The sequence below is a fragment of the Talpa europaea genome (genome assembly GCF_964194135.1).
Source record: "Talpa europaea genome assembly, chromosome: 10".
In the NCBI taxonomy this organism is placed as follows: domain Eukaryota; kingdom Metazoa; phylum Chordata; class Mammalia; order Eulipotyphla; family Talpidae; genus Talpa; species Talpa europaea.
The window spans coordinates 36185055-36207720 of NC_140077.1; the positions used below are offsets into that span (position 1 = coordinate 36185055).

At 52.1% G+C, this 22666-nt stretch overlaps 1 protein-coding gene across 2 annotated transcripts in view; it reads right to left on the bottom strand.

The window, feature by feature from the left end:
- ZMIZ1 (zinc finger MIZ-type containing 1) overlaps positions 1 to 22666 on the bottom strand; it is a gene marked incomplete at both ends in the record, with an annotated part of 104406 nt that overhangs the window by 71059 nt on the left and 10681 nt on the right. For both annotated transcript variants that reach the window (XM_084245663.1, XM_084245662.1), the window contains one exon: positions 19543 to 19648. In XM_084245663.1, the coding sequence (XP_084101789.1) occupies positions 19543 to 19648 (106 nt within the window). The remainder of the gene's footprint in view (positions 1 to 19542; positions 19649 to 22666) is intronic.

The following is a 22666-nucleotide window of genomic DNA, read 5'->3' on the forward strand; positions in this document are numbered from 1 at the left end:
TCAATTGCCTCTTTCTCCAGCACAGTGTGGGATTTGGAGCTGGAGAGGTTTGGATGGAGCCCACCCCACTCTAACTCTATTCTTCCTCCTCCTCACAGGAGGTGGGGGCGGGGGGGTCAACCCCTGACCTTTGAGGTCCTTTCCTCATCCACAGTGGGAGTCACATACTCCAGGAAGATAGGGGAGGGCCCCAGATTTGGGTTCGAAAGAATGAAGGCGCTTCTGACAGTCCAGGCTGCCTGGGGTGGTGGTGAGCACTGTGTCACTGGAGGATGGAGAGATGCAGAGGGGATCCCACACTGGCAGACTGATGGCTTCTGAGGCCCTTTCTGCTTTGGGGCGCTGTAATAGGTAAGCAGGGATGAAGGGTGACTGAGAAGTATGCCTAAGCACCTCAGTGAGTTCTAGGCAGCCATGAAACAGCTTTATGGACTCCCAAGCCCACTGCAGTTTGCCAGGAATCCTTCATCACCTGCTGGCCTCCCTCCCCCCACCTCTTCTGACAGTCCTTGTGAAAGGACTTTCTCCCAGGTACCTATTCCCTTCCACCCTCTTGTTCCCAGTCCACAGCAGCCCAGGGGATTCGGTGGCTTCCTTCACTCCTCAGTGTGGTTCCAGGTGTCCCCCACTCCTGGGGGCTCAGGACGTGAGCAGACAGGCCACGGAGGAATGTCTGTCTGGGGAAAATCCAAGGTGGCCGCCAGGGCAGGGCAAGGAGTGGGAGGCCTGATGTTGAAATCAGGATCTGCAGAGCCGAGCTCGGCAGGTGGGAACAACACACTCCTTTGCCCGGAGGTCAAGTCCCCAACTGGATAGATGCCGCCTGGGAGAGAGGTTTGGGGGTTTGCTGTGTGACCAAGAGCATGTCACTATCTGTCACTGGGTCACATCTTCCCCGCCCAGTGAAGACCCCTGGTATTGATGCTGGACCTCTCTTTGCTGCTGGGGCACAGGCTTCCCCAAGTCTGGTTGGGAAGGCCCCAAGAAGGGTTACTATTGAGCTGATCCCCAGTGATGTCCTATAAGCCCAAGCAGCCAGGCAAGATGCCTGGAATATACATAATCCTATTAAGACAAAGAAACTAGTCCCGAAGTATTAGTCCACTGCGGTCCTATTATTTGCAACATATCTATAAGCATAGCATTTTTGGTGACCTATAAGCTCCACGAGGACAGGGATTTTGACTGTTTTGATCACTGTCACATCCCTGGTGCCTCTGTATCTGGCACAGGTTAGTTGCTCAACAAATATTTGTTGAATAATGGTTATTCACCAAGTTAATATCCCATGGTAGTGGGATTTCAGCTATTATTTCTTTATAATTTTCTGAGGAACGTAGACTACATTTGTGATTAGGGGAAAAAATATCCTGGAAAACTTTCATTTTAGAATTAAGGAATCTTGGGGCCTCCCTGGTGGCACAAGTGGTTAAGACTAAGCAGCACTGTGAAGATATCGACAGCCACTGCAGCAGGAGTTTGATCCCTGGCCAGGGAGGTGACCCACGTGGCACAGCAGACCTCTCCTGCCTTGCCTGCTACTCCCCTCCTCAGTGTATTTCAGTAGATCTGCCTGTTCTGCTCCCCACTCTGTCTCTGGTGAATCCTCTTACCCACCACATCTCTGACCTGTACCCCAGTTCTTGTATGCATAAATAAGTAAATCTTAATAAAAATAGAATTAAGTGAGTCCAAAGTTAAGACTTTCCCCCCCTGAAAGGTGCTGTGCACAATCTTCAGGACCACTAACATGACAGTCGAGCATAGAGCAATGGCAGCATCACCAATTGAGCTTCTAAGGGCCCCACCTGCAGAGGCTTGGGACAGGGCATGGGCAATAGGCATCTCTAGAGAGTCACCCCTGTCCCATTTGCTCTACAAATGTCATAATTCCATCCCAGCTCTCTCTCTCTTTTTAAAGATTTATTTATTTATGCATACAAGAACTGGGGTACAGGCCAGAGGTGTGGGGTAGGGGGGGTGGTGGTGGTGATGAGAGGATTCACCAGAGACAGAATGGGGAACAGAACAGGCAGATCTACTGAAATACACTGCTGAGGGGAGCAGCAGGCAAGTCAGGAGAGGTCTGCTGCACCATGTGGGGTCACCTCTTTGGCGGGGATCGAACTCCTGCTGCAGTGGCTGCGGATAGCTTCATAGTGCTGTGCTTAACCCCTTGTGCCACCAGGGAGGCCCATCCCAGCTGTCTCTTGTCTGGACACCTGGAGCAACCTCCAAACTGTTTTCTCTGCCTTTGGCCTCTAGGTCTCTGTTCTACCTGTTGAGGCTTTCTAAAAGGCAAGTCTGATTATGTTACTCTGTTGTCTAAAATCTTCCATGGCTCCCCAGTGCAGTCAAGACCAAGTTCAAGTTCCATCTCCTTAGATTAGCATTCAAGGTGCTAGAGATCTCATGCAAGGTCTCTAGGAGGGCCCTTTTGCTGCCTTCAACCTACATGCTCCTGTCTGGGTACCCCTGGATAGTTACAAACCCTGGTTTATAAACCCTGATTTGCTCGACTATACTGGAAGAATGCTTTTCCCCCAAGCCCACATATTAATCTAAGTGCCAAACAGTGGCTGGGTGCCAGCCTGCAGCTGGAAGGAAAAATGCCACAAATTCAAAGGTGGCAGGGAAGCTGAGCCCCACCCTCCCCCGAATCTGGGTGCCCTTCCAGGAGGATGAGGAAAAGTGGGGATAAATCATGGGCCAGCGGTCTGGGCTGAGGTTCTTAAGAAGGGGAAAAGTCGGCCCTGAGGATCTCAGCCCTGAGGATGTTATGGTTTGGGGCCAAGCAGTGCTGCCTCTTCCCTGACTCAGTTTCCCCAGCTAGGATGTACCCAGTATTCTCTGATGCACAGTTGGAAGTCACAGTCCTGGGAACCAAGCCAGTGTTCTTGCTGCCACCCCTCAGCAAAGGGAGCCCACGCCCCCTTTGGGCCCCAGACAGACCTGGGAGTGTGGTGTGTAATTGAATTTGGCCTAATTACCTAATTGTGCTGAGGAACAACTAGTACTGACAGAGGCCTCGGGTGTTGGGGGTGGCTGAAGTCAGGAGCCAAGAGGCAGCCTCCAGATTCCCTAGGCATTCAGGGAGTCAATGCTAGGCACTAGCACTTTTTTGTGACCTGGAGAGCCAGGTGACACTGTTTCCATTCTCCAGGCAAAGAAGTGGAGGTTCAGAGAGAAGCATATTGTACAGGGACACCAAATCATAGGAAGTAGAGAGGACGTTTGCTCACCTTGTTTCTGTGCCTGGGCCTTAGCACATGCTATTCCCTCTGCCTGAAATGCCTTACCCCATCTTCCTCTCTGGGCATAGTGTCTCCTTAGAACTTTCTCATAGGATCATTTCTTCGAGAACGCCCTCCCTAAGCTCCCAGGTTCACGGCCCCTCCACCTGTCCTTTGTAGAACCTAGCAAAAGAATTACCTCATTGTTGAGGGTGTTTATTCCAAGTCTGTCTTCACCAAGCCTCAAGCTCCTGGGCAAGGACTGCATCTGCCTTGCTCACACATGTCCAGGCATCTAACACATCCAACACGGACATGGTGGAACTCAATATAATGTTTGCTGAATGAATGGAGAATAACCTCTAAATTCTGTTTTGTCCCCAGTCTGTTCCCCATCACTGGCTGGATCTTGGGGGTGGGGGGGCCTCATCTGCAAGGAGTATTGCATTTGGGGTTGTGCCAGGTGACCTCAGAGTCCCAGGGGAGCTGGAGCAATGCTGCATGCAGGAAGGAGGGACACAAGGTCTACCCTGTGAGGTCCTGTGCTGCGGCTTCAGATATGAGATCTCATGCTTGGTGGGCAAAGGGACAGGCTCCCTGCTTGCAAACAGAGCAGAACTGGAAGCCAGACCTGTCTGAATGTGGGAGCTGGCCACGCTGGCCCTCACTGTGTGTAACTGAATGACAGAGCAGATGAACAGGTTAACCTATAGAGGGACAAGTACTTTAATCCAAAGAAAGCCACTTGAATAGTCAAATAAGGCAGGAGAGAGACAATTAGATCCCTTCACAAAGGCAGTGGCCCTTGGGCTAATACATAAGGCAGCTCTGCTCCCAGGACACAATGAAGCTCCAATATCTCCAAGACCAGGGCTTGTCAAGCCTCCTTCCTCCTTCTGGAAGGTGGTCAGAGCTTTGTACCAGAGTGTGCAGTTCTGGAGTGGGACTGTCTGGGTTTAATTCTACCCCTGTGACTTGCGAGCTGTGTGGCCTTAAGCACATAATTAACCTGAGTCTCAGATTCTTCTTGATATTTTTATAAAGATGAAAGGAGAGGAGGTACATGCAGTATTTTGCCCGGTCCCTGGAACATGGGAAGGAGTCAATAAAAATTAACACCTTCATTGATGACAATGATGGGAGTAACAGGATGAGTAGTGGTAATGGGAAGCACATGAGTAGTGAGCATTGTGTCATGCCAGCCCCAACCCTGGCATGAAGGGGGATGCTGGGAAGATTGTTTCTTCTTCTCTGTGCCAAGGTTTGGACCCAGTCATCAAAAGGCCCTCTGCATTTTGACATTGAAGTCCCTAAGTAACAGCAGCAATAAAACCAATACTACTACAGATACTTAACACCTATTACTATATACCTCTCGATCTCCAAAAGGACACTGTCCACCTGCTTCCTGTTTGTTGTCCAGCACACAGTATCTTCCTTCCCCACCCAGTCTTCTGCTCATAGCTGAGTTTTGGGGGTGGGGAGAAGGTACTATCTACCCACGAGTTTTGCCTCAGCTGAGACATGGCAAAAAGATCCTAAGTTTCAGAATCGGAAACTAACAGCTCCCCCACATCACCCCATCTAATTCTCAACCTCAGCATAAATGACCCTGGGAAAAAGTAATGGTCAGCCCCATTTCCTGATGCCCTAGCGAAGGCTCCGAGAAGTTATGTCAGTTACCTAAAGTCACACAGCTTGAACGCAGAGCAGGATACAAGCTCAGGGTAGACTGTCTCCATGGCTGGATGCTCACCATGCAGTTGATTTCTATGCCTGCAATGGTCCTTCCTGCTCACCCCCTTAGGTTCTGCTCTATCCACTCCCCAGCTGATAGAGCAGGCCTCCTGTGTCCATACTGAAGATGGCCTGGTCCCACGTGCTCTGCAGACCAGCCCTTCCTCCTCCTATTTGTATGGGGTCATCTGTCTGCACCTTGGTCCTTATGATTTAAGTTCCATGCCTCCACTGGCCAGCTGAAAGCCAGCCCTCCATGGTAGCTAGACTTAAATTCAGGTCTTAAATAAGAGGAGGGCGACAACATGAAAACCCTCAGATTTATTGCATAAATCTGGAACTAGAAGTTCTGGACATGTGTCTTGTAAAGTCTCAGGTGGCCCCTGTGTGGTGGTTGCTCATTGAGGGTGCTGGGCTCTCAAATTTCCCAGACCTACTCTGTATCTTCAGCCTGGATGCCACTGCTTTGTGCCACCTCCCAGCTATGTGGATATGTGCAATGCAGGGCGAGGCAGCCCCTCCCACACAGGGGGCTGGGAACGGACCCTGAAGCCTAGGTGTGGCTGGACCCGGGCAGCAGTGCCCACAAGGAAACAGACTGCATCAATGGTGCCTCCCCACTCCAGACTCCCTTTAGAAGGGCAGTGCCTTTTTCTTCTTGTTTTCTCTCTCTCAATTCCCTCTTCATTTGGGGTGGGGGAAGAAGAACCAGATGTTGAGGCCCTGTCCCCAGGGGGTGGGCATGCCAATCTCTCCCTGGAGACCACCAAGGAGCCTGGTAGAGCTGCTCACAGCAAAGTGAACAGGCGGGCATCTCGCTGCACTTCCAGGCGCTTGGCTTCCCCACGGAGCTCAACAGCGCACCAATTTCCCACAGTCTGTGCATGGGGAGGGAGAGTTCCCATTTTTTCTCTTCTAAGACCCATTTGCACAGACGTGGGCCCTTTCGCATACACAGGCCCCTTGCCTCCCGGCAGACGCTTAATTGGAAGGAAGTGATTCCAAACATCTGGGGCGCACATCTGAGAGTGGGCTCAAGACCACATGAAGCCTGGAGGAAATGGGGAGCCATGCAATTATGTCACTTCCGCAGCTCAGGGTGCCCGGGAGGGGCAGCCCTAAACAGCAGCAGGCATTGCTGGGGGTGCAGCCCAGAACTAATGGGGGCAGGATCTGGATGGCACACTAAGTGAGCCTGGAGCCTAGAGCAAGAGGCAACGGGTGAGTCCAGGGCAGAGCTGAACTGCAGCCAGGAGGGCCAGTGGTGCATGGAGCTGAGGTCCCAGGGGAAGGGGAGACAAAGGAAATGCAGGAGGAGGGGGAAGGAGAGCCAGGGAGAGGGAGGGGCAGAGAGGGGAAGAGAGAGAAACAGAAAGAAAAGGGGGCAGAGGACAATTTTGCTCAGCTTGGAGAGAGGTTTTAGGCTTCCAGAATATGGAGACTCTCTGGGCAGCCCACCCAGAGAGCTGCGTCCTGTCTCAGGACTCCCTGTGGAGACAGGCCGGCTCAGTTCTCATCTTGGCCCTCTGTGTGACCCTGGCACAGACTTCACTGCTCTAAGCCTCAGTCTCCTCATCTGGAAAAGGGCTGCTGTAAGAGTTAAGGGGCTCACCTTTGTAAAGTGATGCAGGGCAGGAGCGGGTCCCTTCGACCCCTCCTCTTTTTCCCTGAGCCCTGTGTGAGAGCTTCCTGCTGGAAGTGGCTGGCCCCAGTGGGTTCCAGTCCTCCCCTCTCAACTGCCCGCCTGCTGATGTGGGTCTGTTAACATTGTCTTCTTCCTAAGCACGTCAGGTCTGTGAGCTCCTGAAGGGCACAGACAGTCTCTAGGGCTACCTAGGTGCCAATCATAAAGTCTACACATAATAGGTGCCCATGCACGTTTGTTGAAGGGGTGAATTTAGTTTATCCTTTGCACCGAGTTTTTGCTGTCATTATAATTATGTGCCATTTTGAAAGGCAGACTCCTAATTTTTCTCCCCAGTAATTCCTGTTTCCTGCCAGAGACAATAGTGGCTCTTCATCCCAAACAGGTGAGACTGGGTCCTTTGGAATTCCCTACAGGAGTCCAGCCCCAGGCAGTGTTTCCCACCTGGCCAGCCTCAACAAGCCAGGAAATGTTCCTAGCAATATAATGAAGCAGCTGTTAATAATTCTTCAAGGAAAGTCATTGGCCAGGGTGCTCATGCTCTGGGGTCTGTTTTTCTCTGGGCCCAGGAAGAGCGAGGGCCACCTGCCCGGCCACCACCCTGTCCCCAGAGAGGGGAATTACCACCTTGCAGAGCTTTCTCTGCAAAACACAAACACCTGGTTGCCTGGGCAGCACCTTGCCAGGGTGACGCGATCCAGATGGTCTCTTGAGAGGCAGCTGGGTTGCCATGGAAACAAAATTGCTGCTGCTCCAGTCAGGAGACCCGGATTCTAGATCCACTGGACCCCAAGCTTAGAAAAGTCGCGCGGCAAGTGGGTTTCAGAGCCTGCACTGCAATGCAGGCTTAATAATCAGAACACAGAGCACTTTTGAGATGCCAGCTTGTGTTAAGTGCTTTGTACCCATAATCACGAGAGGCTGAAAGACGTGACCCTGGTCACACAGAGCGTGGCAGTGATAGAGGCCAGCTGAGTCCAGGTCAGCCTGAGCCTGAGGCTGAGCTTAGATCCCCACTCTGTTTTCCAGATGTCAGCTCTGCATGCCCTGCCTGTGACTAGCCCTATCCCGAGGTGAGCTGAACTTGACTTGGGGGTCACTGAAAGCGTGAGACCCAGAGTTTCCAAAGCCTGAATCCCTGTTGACCTGGCCAGCTCGTAAGGGCAAGAGGGCAGAGGTCTGTGGACCAGGTCCTTCTTCCCTGTCCCAGTTTGGCAGGTGGGGACAGGTCAAGTGAAGGGGACACTCACAAGGAGCCCCATCCTAGGGAGGGAGAGAGAAGGCATGGCCAGGGAGAACAAGGAGCAAGTACTTGGTCCACACTCCTCTCTCAAGCTCTAGCTTCTTTCCTTCTCTTCGGCCCCAACAGTCAAACATCCATCCATTTAGGGCTGCCTAACCATGTATCCCCTCCTTGTTACTGAGGAGGACCTCCCTGGTGGTACAAGGGGCTAAACACAGCACTGTGAAGCTGTCCACAGCCTCTGCAGCATGAGTTTAATCCCTGGCCGGCCAGGGAGCTGCCCACATGGCGCAGCAGACCTCTCCTGTCTCGCCCGCTGCTCCCTTCAGCAGTGTATTTTGGTCATTCTGCCTGTTCTGCTCCCCACCCTGTCTCTGGTGAATCCTCTAACCCCTCACATCTGTGGCCTGTACCCTAGTTCTTGTATGCATAAATAAATAAATCTTTAAAAAAATAACAAAAAAACGAGGACTAAGTTACTCTGAGCAAATGATTACATCTCTGGGTACAATCACTTTTTCAGTCAATACAATGGGTTGGTCTTTGAGCTGTTGGTCAGTGCTGATGTTCATAAAATAGCTAGTACTGGCATCTGGCATGAAGCAGGAATGCACAAAAGCATACTTTATATGTTGCTTCCTCTCTTGAAAGAAGCTTGGGAAGCATTGCTGGGAAGACTTGGTGAGATAAAGGCCCTCAAACTCCCCCAGCACCCAAGACTCAAACTGGGTGCTGTTGGTTCTGTCTGACCTATCTCAGCTAGCTCTCTACTCTCTACTTCTGCAGACCTCCTGCCTCTCCCAGCTTCCCCTTCTTGGGGGTTGGGAGCGGGGGAGGGAGATGCGAACCTTTGCAGTCTTATGGCTTCTGGCTCTGGCCCCCAGGAAGCAGCCATTCCTCTATCTGTGCTAATGGGATCCTACTCATCTCCTACCCCCTCAGTGGGATGTGGTTGGCATTCACCTTGGCTCTACCTATGCATACAGCTGCCGTATTTCCACAAGGTCTGTGACACAAGGTCAGGCACAGCCTACCTCCAGGTTTGAGAGGAATCCTAAGAGAGCCTGAAAACCAAAGCGAGGAATAAAATTGGCAAGCCATACACTGTGTTGTATACACTAGACCTTGTTCTGAGCACTGTACACAAATTAAGCCACTTAATGCCTACGATGCTAGTATTATGGTTACCTGTTTTTATCAACCTAGGTAACCAGACACTGTTATTTCCATAATTAAAAAAATAAAAAATAAGCAGCGGTAACCACGGCAAAGACAGGTGAAGTGACTTTTCCGAGGTCACACAGCTGGTGAGTGGAGGGTGAGGTGGGTTTCATACCCAGCCAGGCTGCTCCACTGGCTATGCTTTTAACTACTACTTTTTGAACAGTTTCTGGAAAAAATAGTTGAAATTGGGTTGGCCAGGACATTTGCCAGTAAGCGCTGACATGCATTGAAGGCTTACTGGGTATTGGGCATCCTGCTACCCACCATCATGGGACAGTGAGTATGGGACGCAAAGATGGGAGGGTAGTTAACTTACCAACAAGGGGAAATCATTGTCAACACTGTCAAATACGCAGTACCTCCACCTGCAAGCAATTCAGTTACTTTTGACATGCTCTTTGAGTCTCTAACACGTCTTTCCCAGGGCTTCATTTTCACCTGCTCAACAGATAACAGGGAGCAGCTTATGGCTCCAGGGTCAGATATTCTTGTTTAAATCACAAGTCTGCCTCTTTTTAGCCAAGTGATATTGGTCAAATTATTTGGTCTTCTTAACCTCCCCCCATTTCCACATCTATAAAATGGGGAGGACGCGGGTCTGGGGACATCATGTGGGTGAGTGAGTTCATGGATGTGCCATACAGAGCCTGGTACTGAAAAAGCATTGACCAAATGTTGGCTGCCATTGTGACTGAAAGGAGCTATATATTTGATTTCTTCCTAATCCAGACGCCCTGGCCTGGCCTGGCCCTGTAAATCTAAATAGGCTGATGATACCTGCACCATCGTTAATTCCTGTCTGTCTAACCCAGAAGGTATTTACAAGGCTGTGGCTTGCAATGCTTGCTTAAAAAGTTCCATAACCAACTCGCCCACTTTCTGCCAAGTCCCTGCTCCATTTCACTCTCACACCCTGGAATCCCTTGAAATCCCTCCTCTGGGGGTGAGAATGCTAAGCTCATCTTAAAACCAAAGCTCTGGCTTCTTTAATCCTCTTACCTGGCTCTTTCCTCTGCAGAATTAATTGCTGCCGATGGCTTTATTAATGTCTCGGGCAGCCAAGGCATCCTTAGGGCATTCTGGGGCGGTGGGAATTGTTTGGGTAGGTCGCTTGTTCTGGATGCACCTTTGGGCTGGGCGGCACTATGGCTGCAGGGTGACAACTTTGGTGCCTGTAGGGTGAGCCTGTAGGGTGATAACCCTGTGGCCCTGTATCTCTGAGAGACTTGCCAGCTGTTGGAGGGACACCCGCAGAGAAGCAGGGGTGGCCCAGGCACAGCTCAGGTTCTAGTTCTGCCCTTGTCCTCAGAGCTTCGGTGTCCTCTTCCCTAAATGGGAGTAAGCCTGCCTTGGGGATCTCATCGGGCTGTCTGGGTGGCTTACTGTCATTTTGCACCCACAGAAGGAGAGCATCATTTATTTCAAACCTCTAGTGCAGGTAGGGACAGAGTGTGTTGTATTTACATACATTTGTGGCCCTGTGCTTAGTGCCGAGTGGGCTTGGCACAAGACATAACCATTCCTTGCCCTTAAAAGTCCCATTTAATATTTTTTGAGAGGCATGCTCATGCCCACAAGCTCATCATTCTGTAGCCACGAAGGTAGAGAAACAGCAGAGATCACTGGACTGTGGGATACACTAATGCTGGACGGGGCACAGGCTACGCAGGGGAGGTAGGGGTGGAGGGTGGTGCCCAGGCCCCATCTTGACTGGAGCACCCTCAATTGTGGACTAAGGGGGTAGCCCCACGATAGTTTAAGTGGACCCAGAAAGACAACCACTGCTAATCAGCTTCTCCCCATGTTTGGGCTGTTGCTATTTCAAGAAGGGGAATCTCCCCTTCCTAAATCCTTACCTCCTTGTATAACTGACAGAGAGCTGGCCCAGCCTCAGCCCTGAGCAGGCACCAGTAGCTACACTCAGACACAGAACATAGTTTCTACTGTCTTTATTTTGATAGTTTCTAAATGTGGCAAGGGAGCCTGGTCAACCAGGTATAGTAGGGGTATAAGACACAAAGTTTCCTCTTAGCAATCCCATTGAAGTAAAAATAAATAACAATGTAAAGAATACAACCATAATAAAAGGGGGCTGAAAAATGGCAGGAATGATGAGAAAAGGATGCCAATGACTAGAAATGGGCAATAGCCTCATGGCTGGCACCCTGGAAGCTTATCACACGCCCTGCACTCACCATGTACACGACTCTATGGGGTGTCTTCACCAAGGTGACTGCTTGAGGGTACTCCACCCAAGTAGCCTGCAGCCAATCATGGATGCCAGATGCTGAATAAACACCTCCCCATCCTTGTTTTTTAAGTTGTCGAAGGAGGGGCAATTTCTGTTCCCCAGAGCTCTCGGCAGGTGCCCACAGTGGGTAACGTGCTTAAATGCACACTTGTCATCAGCCTCTTCCCTTGCCTGTCTCATTTCCCCAATTCGCTACCTGTGTTTTCGATGGTCCTCTTAAGTAAAATCACTTGCACTGGAATTTTTGTTGCAGGGAATGCATCTGGGGAAACCCAAACTCAGATTGAGGTGCCTCCTGCAGCCTCACCTACACCCACCACGTAGTCCATGAACCCCACCCCATCCCTTGCAGACCTCAGGTGCATGGAGTCCAGTTTGGGTGTCAGGACAGAGATTGCAAGGGTCCAGGTAAGAGAAAAGGCCCCCTCTTGAAGGGTTCTGCAGCCTGTCAGGGCCCTGTGCCTCACTCCCCCCATGCCTTCTTCTTCCTGCCCCCTCTTCTTTTGGACAGATCTGAAAAGCAGATATCCCCCAGTTGAGCCTTAGGCAGTCTTGTCCTTGCAAATCCTGGCTGGGGGGAGGGGGGGCCGTGATGAGCTAATCCCACAGAGGAGAGGAGACAGAAAGAGTAGCCTTCCAACAAGCAGAGGCCTGCCCCCCGGGGGCTCCAGGAACCAGAGAAGACTTGGTCGGGAAGCTGCTGAGCCAGCCTGGAGACAAGGGCGCTCTAGTCTCACCCCAGCCAAACTCCAAGGGAACTCACAACACCCATAGCTACTTCTGCTTAAAAACAGAATGCCTGCTCCGGGCAGAAAATGTGGGACATAAAGAGTCACCTCCCTCCTCCATCCAGATAAATCCATTATTTATAAGTTGACATTTTGGTATAGTCCCTTCTGTTTTCTGTGCCTAAAGAAATGTATATTTTGTTTCTTGCACCTGGTTGAGGTCATACTGAACACACCATTTTGTCCATTTTCTAAAAAAATTATTATTATGTCACAAGCATGTCCATAAAGTAATAATTTGGGGTGGTGGGGCTCATTTGTAGTGGCCATAACGTGGCTTAGGAATACTCAGCTCCCTTTTCCAGGCCCTTGAAGCTGTTTACAGATAGACTTTCTCTCATTCTTTCGTGGCACTGCCCCCCTCCTTAGTGATCACTCTGGACACCCCAGGGACCATCACAGTCACCCTCCCCCCAATTCCTTAGCCTGGGAACGCTCTGTCCGCAAACCCTCTGTCACATGGGCTCCTCCCCACTGTTCTTTTTCTCCAAGAGCTGACTGAGGCCACTGGATCCCAGACCTTGGCCCTCAGGGAGAGGTGGGGGGGAAGGGAGGGGAGCCAGGGGCTACTGGCCTAGGACATCACACCCACCGGCTCACTCAGGGTCACTCAGAGGGGGGTGGCTTTCTGTGCTCCAGATCTGACCATCTGGAGGCCAAGTCCTGCCTTCAGCACTGGAGGCCAGGCCACCTGTGTCTGTCACTTCCTTGGGGGAGTCTCAGTTTTCTCCTCTATAAAGTGGGCTTGCTGGTAAGTGTCCCAGTGGTCTCTCCCCCAGCATGAATGGGTGGGAGGTGAGCACATGAACAGGTTTTGTCCAGCAAACAGAGCTGACCTCGAGTTGTTCCCAGGGGCCTGGTGATGAAATCCAGAGCCCTTTCCCAAGTAGGACCTGACCTGGAGCAGAGAGGCTGCTGAGCAGGAGGAAGGAAGCCAAGTCCCTCCCCCACATCCCAGCTCTGCTGAGCTCAGATGTGGGGGTGGGGGCTGGTGTCCAGGAGGAAGTCCGTTCTGGCCTTGACAAGGCGCCCAGCAGGGCGGCCTGGCATTTCAAGGGTGAGGGCCCTTCTGCCCACTGTCTCTAGGGAGCTGGTGAGCGTTAACAAATCCCCTGCAATTTGCACCCACCAATCCTGCCTGCTTGCCGGGCGGCTGTGAGCCGTTTTTCACGCAGAGCTGCGCACAGCTTTGTCTTGGAGAGACAGCTCTGGCAGGGTGTCCCTGAATGAGGCCATTTGTCCTGTCTCCAGTGATGGTGACTAGAAGGTGGCTGTGTGCTCCGGGATGGGCAGAGACAGAGGCGGGTGGAGCGAGGACACGGGGGAGGCGTGAAGGAGGAGATAGGCCAGGAATGTCCCCACCACCATGCGGGGTCTGAGAATGCCTCATTCAGCCAGGTGGGACCTAGAAGGATCTTTTTCAAAGACAGAGGGACAGTTTATGACCCTCCTCTCTTGCTTAAGGAGTCCTGGGTAGAAGCAGCGCACATGACCCAGCTGGTCTCTGGTGTCTGTGTCCCTTCCCAACCCTCACCCCAGGTCTGGGGGGCAGGTCTCTCTCTGAGCTCTGGGCTGCAGCGCAAGTTGCTACAGAAGCCCCGGATCCTCTTCCCCAGTCCTTCCGTGGGCCTCGGGCTACAGACCTGGGGAGGAGAGGCAGGGACCCCATCACGTTCCTGATTCTTTATCTCCTGCACTGTTTGGGGTTGGGGGAAGAACACATCTCCGACCCCTTCCCGTTGACTGCTGTTGTCTGGAGGTTATCAGCACCTCAGAGAAGCCACACCGAGTAGATGTTGGGTTGACACAGCAAGTGATCCACTCCTGGGCCTGGGACGCAGGCTGCCATATGGGGTGTGAGGGTGCTTAGAACAGAGGTCAGAAGCACACGTGTCCATAGCAGGGGGATTGGTGGGTTTCCAGCTGCAGGAGATGTTTGGGGTGTGAGACAGTGGGGGATGGGTAGCACAGCACCTGTTTGAGGGGTCAGCCACCACCCAATCAGCTGTGGGTTGTAGGTCTAAGATTCCCATCCCAAGGAGCCGGGCGTTTGACTTGACAGTGCAATCTCCCAAAAATCAAATGTTAGCAGCTAAGGTGCATCTTTTAAGCCTTCAAGCAGTGGGACCTCAGGTACCTATGAACCACATCTGGCCCAAAGCTGAATGATTGGCAAGTGCCCTCTGCTGATCCCTAAGGGCAGCTGACTTCCTCTCCCTGGGTGTCTGCCTCTTCTAGCTCTAACCTCTCTGAGTTCATTGGTTCTCTTCTCCAAATATCTGAGTTCATTGCCACCTTCTCCCCAGGATGTCCCTAGGATGTCCTGATACCACACACACACACACACACACACACACACACGCAAGCATGCAAGCACGCAAGCACGCACATGCACAAACACACACACACACACACCTCTCTATAGTTTCCACTCACTATGCTATGCTAATAGCCTGGTGTCCCTCACCTCTCAGGACGAGAGCCTAGGGAGACAGGCTGGAGGTGAGGACTTGCAGTGGACACCCCAATCTCATCTGATCTCTGTTGCTGTCTTGCTGTGATATGGACCAGGTTCCCCCTTCCCTGGGCCCTTGGCTCACCCTCCCTTGGGTTCTGATGTACCTACTCTATTATTTTAACACACTGCCGGGCTATTCACAGGGGTCAGCTGAGAGGACACAGGGATAGAGGGGATAGTGGCTGAGGGATGCCTTGGGCTCTTGGGGGACTCGGACACAGCAACTGCCTGGTGCTTGGCGCCCACGTAGCTAGCAGGCGTGGGCCGGCGCGGTGCTGGGGAGGCTGACATTTCAGCGTTGCCTGCCAAGTCACTGAGGGCTGGCACACAGTGGTGGGTGGGGGTAGGGTGGGCATGCTGTGGTCTCAGGGGGCCAGGGGATGCACAGGCAGGTGACCTTCTGTTCTGAGGCAGAGGAGGGAGAAACGGGCCCCCAAGGACCTTTCCAACCAGGAGGCTCCTGGTGAGTGTGCGCGTGTGCACATGCTCCCGTGTGCGAGCACACAGGCTAAAGGCTGCACCAGAACAAAGAGCTGGGGGCTGGGTATCTGAGGGGCCCACGTGGAGACGCCTGACTTGGCGGTTTGCTGCAGTGTCTGCTCTGCGCTCACGCTCCATCTCTGTCTGTCTCTCTCTCTCTCTCACTCACTCTCTCTCTCTTTCTCTCTCTCTCTCACACACACACATACACACACCCGCACAGCACTGCCCCCAGGCCTGAGCTCCTGCTCCAGAGTCCACCAATGCCGGCATGCACAGCCCAGCCCAGCTCCCCACCATCTCCCCTGACAAAGCACCGCTCCTTGCTGTATGATCTCATCCCATCGGCCCTCATCTGGCCCCAGCTTGGCCTCCTGACAAGAGAGACAGACAGGGAGATGGAGCAGGAGAAGAGGTGGGGGAAGCAGAAGGGGAGAGAAGGGAGAGACACTCAAGGGCACAAGCACCAACCACACAGAGACATGCACCCCCACAGAGGCACTTGCAGACATGCATACCACTTCCAACATGCACAGACACGCTCCCCCTACACATATGAACATATATGCTCCCCACCTCCCACAGACATGCCCATTGCCCCCCCCCACACACACACAGAGGTATGTGTACAGCTTCCAACACACACAGACATGCTCACCAACACACAGAGAACATACACCACACAGGGAGGAAGTCTGAGGGAAGACAGAAGAGAAGGCTAGACAGAGACAGACATACAGACGTCAGAGATTCCTCAGAGAGAATGGTGAGGGGCAGACTGGAAGGGAGAAAATGGCACAAGCCAGTCAGACAGAGTGGGAGTTGAGACAGAGACTGAGAGACAGGAGGGTGGAGAGGCTCAGCAGGCTGGTGCAGGAGCTCCGAGGACGAAGAAGCAGGCTCTGCGCTGCAGACACTGGCCGGGGAGACCTCAGTCAGCTGAGGGGTATGCCTGGCGTGACTGCAACACATGCATACCTGAGGCTGCAAGGACCCTCACGGCTGCAGCCAGAGGTGAGTTACAGCAGGTCACATGCCCCCTTGCAGAGCCTGGGGAGAGAGGGGTCTTGCTGGGGCAGCAGAAAGGTTTTAGATAGGTGGGGAGCCAGGTTGGGGAAGAGACAGATAAGCCGAGAAGGCAGGATGCAAAAGAACATTTGCTCAGCACCCACTGTGTTAGCTGGGCCCCTCATTTCCATCATTAGGGGATCTCATTTAATCCTAGCAGGCAGTCTGAGGTAGATGCATAACCCATTCTTTACAGGTGAGGCCACAGATCTGGGGGGTGGGCAACATGATCAAGAGTGGGCCAGTGCTGGAGTGGTCTCTGGAACTCGGGTTCTCTGCTTTGCTCCCCCAGCCTCTGCCTCTCTTATGGCCCAGACTGCGTGGGCGGGCCCTTCACCCTGCCAGTGAAATGAGCCTGGAAGCCTCCTCCCTCAGACTGGTGCCCTGCCTTCTGGGAAGATGGGTTGGGCAGGGGAAAGACTGGGATCCTGAAAGCTGTGAGGCCCACACCCGTGTGTGTGTGTGTGTGTGTGTGTGTGTGTGTGTGTGTAGTGGGGGAGGGGGGGTGCCTAGTCACGGCTGTCAGAGCTGAGGAGAATTTAACTCCTAATGAGGGAACTCAAGTGATAGCTAAGCCTCAGGCATTGCTGGGCCTCAGTGTTCTCAGCTGCACAGTGGGGACACTAAAAACTGGCCTCAGGGCCCCAGGGCATATCATGTGACTTAGTAGACACAATGCACAAGAAAGGTTTCTGTAGCCTGTAAAAAGCTGCACACAGCTGGGGATACAGGTGGAGTACAGACAAACCCCTGTTTCAGGACAAGAAGCAAGGAAGGAAATCCATTCAGAGGTAAGCAGGGCCGTGATAGACTTCAGTCAAGTAAAGGTCCCTCCCAAACATAGTGGCTTCCTAGCTCCTGGCCCATGAGAGCTGAGGGCTCCTAAATCTGGGTCCCCAATCAGTCCCAGGTTGAGCTGTGGTGGTGTAGGCACAGCCTGAGACCTGGACTCAGGAGTTCATGAGTTCAAGGCCCAGTGCTACCACTGATGAGCTGTGTGACTTCAAGTAAATCACAAGACCTCTCTGAGCTTCAATTCCTCATCTGTAAATGTACGTAATACCCTGTGTCTCATGGAGCTGGGCACTGAAGTAAAACAGAGTGCAGCCAGCATGTACCAGTAAGGGCATAAGCGACCCCGGGGTCAGGGTTGGGGGTGGCTGAAGAGGGAGCAGTGGGGGCTTCAGGGACAGTCCTTTCCTGTTTTCCTCCTACCCCTCTGGCCATGTTTCCTTGTCTTAGTTTGCTTCTTCCATATCCCTTGGATTCAGCCTTTCTCTTCACTTCATATGAAGTGGAGCCTTTCTGGTCTAGCCACCATCATCCTCACCCTGACCTCCCCAAGCCATCTGTCAACTGGCCCCTGCAGCTGCTGGTCCCCTGTGCAATCTGTCCTTTTGTAGCTGGAGTGATCTTTGAAAAATGAGAATTTGGTTGTGAGCTTTCTTGTTACTCTTAGGAAAAAGACTTCAATTTTCAAGACAGGCTCTGGGTCTAGTTGCTGTTGACTTCTGCCTCTGGGCACTGGAACCACAGCCCTTTCAGTTGTGCCAGAAGCCATGTTCTCATCCCAGGGCCTTTGCACAGCTGCTTCCCTGTATCTGGGAAGAAACTTGTCCTCCTAATCTTCATCTACTCAACTTTTACTCAAACTTCAAGTCTCTGGGAGTCTTTTCCCTACCCCTGAGTGGTCTCCTAGCACCCCTGACTTTTCCTTCAAGGCACTTATCATAGCTTGGATTACATCCACACATCCACACTGTTGATTGTTTGATCAATACTTTTCTCTCCTTCTAGAGAGCTCAGGAAACTCCAGCCTATGAATCTGCTTTTGAAAATACATTTTACTGGAACTAACCACACTGTCTGGTTGCTCTTGTAGCGCCTGGAAGGCCCTCAGTATTGACCATCTGGACCTTTACAGACAATGTTTGTTGGCCCCTGCTTTAGACTGCAGGTTCCCCGAGGTGAAGCCATATCTGTTTCCCTCCTCAGGGTAACCCAGTCCTGGCTAGGGGCTGGCACAGAGCAGGCCCTCAGTGGAGACTTAAGTTATTATTAAAACTGCAGATTCCATCACGAATAGACATAACTCATGACATTCAAAGACCATTTTCTGGCAAGTGGTTCACTACAATAGCGGTATCCCAACACAGCCGGCCCGTCAAGCAACTCCGAGTAGCTATTAGCTAATGAGACCTCCATGTGCCTCTAACCAGTGACCCACGACCCGCACGCACAGACAATAAACACACACAGAAGGGAGAACAAACCCGCACTCGAGACATTGTGGGTTTAGCAGATTGATGAAAACACAACGTGAGATATCATTTAAACACTTTCATTAAGGCTGTTACTGTATATACCCCAAAGAACTGATTGACGAATACAGAGAAAACGTCTGTTTTATTGTTGTACAGAGGAAATAATTGATTTTTTTCTTTCTCAATGAATTATTCTGACTCGATAAAGAATGTTAACAACATGTAGACACTGTGCTTGGCACTGTACATATTTCGAGAACTTACAATGACACCTGCAAGGTAGGTCTCATTGTCACTCCTGCCTCCCCAGGGGGATAAACTGAGGCTCAGAGTCCATGCCCCTAGTAAATGACAGGGCTGGTTGTCACCAGTCTGTTCAGTTAAAGCCTACATTGCACCCCCTGCCTAAGCAAGAGACTGAGGGTGGTGGCAGATGTAGAATTATACCTTTAACATGCTTATAGCCCTCACAGACAGAATCTGCCCCCTGGGCTGCAGAGTTGCAATGCAGAATACTGTGCAGAGCAGACTTTTAGAACGCTGGAGGAACTGATTCATTCTTCATTTTAATTTGTGCTTTTTAAAAAATAGATATATATTTTTGGTGGTGGTGGGGTGGATATAGTGGAGAGTCAGTGTTAAGAATGCTGACGCCCTAGCACAGGTCTGGGCTTAAATCCCAGTGCTGCTATTTTCCAGGTGTGTGACCTGGGGAAATCTCTTCAGCTTCTCTGAGCCTCATTTCCCCATCTGTAAAATGGGGATGATCACAGTGCTCTGGCCAAGGGCATACTTTGGTGATCCAATGAAGTGATGCACTTCTGCCTTCAGCACAGTGCCTACTGTGGGGGCCAGGGTACAAGCCCTTCAGTGTCCCTGAGGTACCTCCACAGGTAAGAATAGTTCTCGAGATCAGGGACAAGCCTCACAGTAGGCTCCAAAGTCCAGCATATGAGCAATGGATGCTCAGGGGCTCACAACATGCCTGGAAAAACCGAGGTTCCAGCCTATAGGGGTGGCAGCCAGTCTGGCTTAGAGTCAGTTCCCCACCCATCTCCCCATGAGGTGATGGAGCCCCAGGGGGCACCTACCGGCAGACTTCGGAGTGAACTTGTCTCGGTTGGCGGCACACACAGCCAGCAGTCTGTAGCCGAGGTCCAGGTCGAACCCTTGCTGAGCTGCCACCCGACTGACCACCTGCCAGGGGAAGAGGGAGGAAGGGCAGGGGTGAGCTATTGCTTGTGTCAAGTCTCTGAGTCCAGAATGTGGATATCCATTTTACAGGTGGGCCAGGTGAGGCAAAAGGGCTAAGGCTGGTCCCCAAGATCAGGTAGAGCCGGAACTCAGACTATGCTTTGTATGGTTATTCATCAAACACTAAGAAGTACCTCTTTCATGAGAGTTGGGTCCCGGTCCCTGCTCTCAGGGGTTTCCAGTCTGGTGTGTGGGGGGGTAGGGATTGGGGGGAAACCCCAAAGTCCAGGCCCTACTGCTTTCAAGGCTCATCTCTGTCCACATTCTAAAAGTTGGTCGGGGGCCTCCCCAGTGGCACAGTGGTTGAGCGCTGGGTTGCGAAGCTGCCTGCCTGCAGCCTCTGCAGCGCCGGTTCGATCCCCGGCCACTGGGTGAGGGTCCTACATGGCGTGCAGACCTTTCCTGCCGCCCTCTGCTCCCCTCAGCAGTGTATTTCGTCAGTCTGCCTGCTCTGCTCCCAGCTCTGACTCTGGTGAACTCTCTCACCCTCCCGCGCTTCTGACTGTACCCAATGCTTGTATAAATAAATAAATAAATCTTTAAAAAAAAAAAAAAAGTTGGTTGGGGATGCAGTACTGGTACCAAGTTTGCAGCAGCCATCTGTCTTTCCAACCCTTTTCCAAGGCTCTGGTTCCCAGGAATTCTCTCATGCCAACCACCCCTCCTACTGTCACTGGGCTCCTATGCCCACCTTTCATGGTGGGGTGATTGCTCCCTTCACTACTTTAGAAACAGTCCCTGTCCAACAGCACTGGCCCCTCCTGAGCCAGAATCTTCATGGAAGAGAAGCATGGACGGAGGATGCTCTGCTCCCACGTGGCCACGCGGCGCTGCCTGATGGCCGGCTGACTCTGCCCTAGGTGGCCAGCTCTCACTGTCCTCGGTACTTAGCTTCTTGCCAAGCACCCAGCTGTTCCCTAGGCCCCCCGCTCAGAAACTGCAGGATTCTCATGCTCAGCCTGGGGTCTGCCTCCTGCACCAGTGCTGTTCAGCACATAGCAGCTCCCATAGCAGCCAGTGGGAGCTTGTCAACATCTGTGTATGTGGAGCCTGGCGCCCCACTTGTGAGCCGTGAACCTCAGAAGCAGAACCTGAAAGAAGTAGTGGGGGGAGGCCAGGGAATGGGAAGGTTGTCAGCCTCTGGGCATGGGGTGGGACAGGGTTCTCTAGGGCCCCAGAATGGCTCTGCAGGCTCACACCCATCTGGCTTCTCTCCTTCATTCCCAGGTGTCCCGACACTGCCAGATCTGCTCCCTCCTGCCCGCCTTCCTCATTAACAACAGCAAAATTAGGTTTCCTTATTAAGAAGGAAGGACCTTGGAAAATGCAATCGTTTCAGGAAGCAGCTTGGGCGGCTATGGCTGACTGGGAAAGCAGTGCTCCCAGATGTGGGAGGCCCTTCTTTGGAGAACGGGAAGACTCGAGCGAGCTCAAGTCCCGAAGAGACCACCAGCTCCAGAGGCACTTGGCGGTCCTGGGAGGAGACTCCACCTGCCATGGGGTTTAGAGCAGCCCTGGAACCATTAGAGGAGTTCCCCATTAGCTTTTTTATATTTAGGGGTTTGCTACAAGATCTCTAGGGCTAAGAAGGTTGGAAAATCCTCTCATTTAGAGAGCGGGTCCATGGTGAACCCAGAAGACAGGGGATCCCCTCTTCCAGGACCACAAGTCTCTTGAAATGGGACCTGCTCCCCCCGCACCCCCACCAACTCTGTTCAGGAGAGGATAAAGGACTCTCAGGGTAGAATGTTTGCTCAGTTTGCTGGTCACAAACAGAAGCCCCTGACACAGAAGTTTCCTGATCTCCCCAGGCTCTTTCCCATTCACCCTTTTTGGCCCCATGCTGTGATTCTTAAGACACTCCCCACCTCCAAAACACACACACACCATGTTCCAGAGTCTGAGACACCACAGGGTGGGTGGGTGGGGGCGTCATCACTGCTAGTCTCACTAACCAAGTGAAAAAACTAAGGTTTTCAAGATTCTTTATGGCTTGTTGGATACTTTAAGTCTTTAGATAGACGCTGTGTGAAGCAGGGAGAAGGATCATGTTAGCTCAGATATTGATTATGGTGACTTCTTTCTTTAGTAGGAGAAACTTGGGGTGGATGCAAGTACATCGACAGGTTTGTTTGGACAGGTGCATCAGTGAGGCTGTGATGTGTGGGAAATGTCGATGCAACAAGCAGTATAATGAGGCTGGCTCCCAGGACAAGGGCTAAGTAAATGCTTTGTAAGCTGTGAAGTACCAAACTCAAGAGCTCCATGAGGTGGTATTGCTAGCTCTGTTTTACAGATGAGGAAACTGAGGATGAATAACAGCTCAAGGTTACAAAGCTTATTCTTTTTTTTTTTTTTTTAAAGATTTATTTTTTTATTATTTTTTATTTATTTATACAAGCACTGGGTACAGTCAGAAGCGCGGGAGGGCGAGAGAATTCACCAGAGCCAGAGCGGGGCGCAGAGCAGGCAGAAGGACCGAAGGACACTGCTGAGGGGAGCAGCGGGCGGCAGGAGAGGTCTGCGCGCCATGCGGGACCCTCCTCTGTGGCCGGGGAGTAGCCGGGGATCGAACCGGCGCTGCAGAGGCTGTGGGCAGCTTCGCAACCCAGCGCTCAACCACTGCGCCACCGGGGAGGCCCCTACAAAGCTTATTCTTAAGGAGCCAGGATGCAATCCCAGGCAGCCAGGTCACAAAGTCTGGGCTCTTACCATGAGAGGACTTCCATTTTACCCATCAAGGGTTAAGGCCATAACTTCCACCCACCTTAGAGAGCTGTCAGGCCCTAGGTGAGGGCAGGAAGGCAATGGTCCCTTGGTTTGGCCAATATTGGCTACTCCTGTTGTTCTGGTTTAAAAACTAAAACAAAACAACTAGCTAAGTTGACCAAGAGGGGCCTGGTACTAGTATAAGTGTTGCCCTGCAGCACAGGGAGTGTCGGCTTGTCACTAAATTCCCAG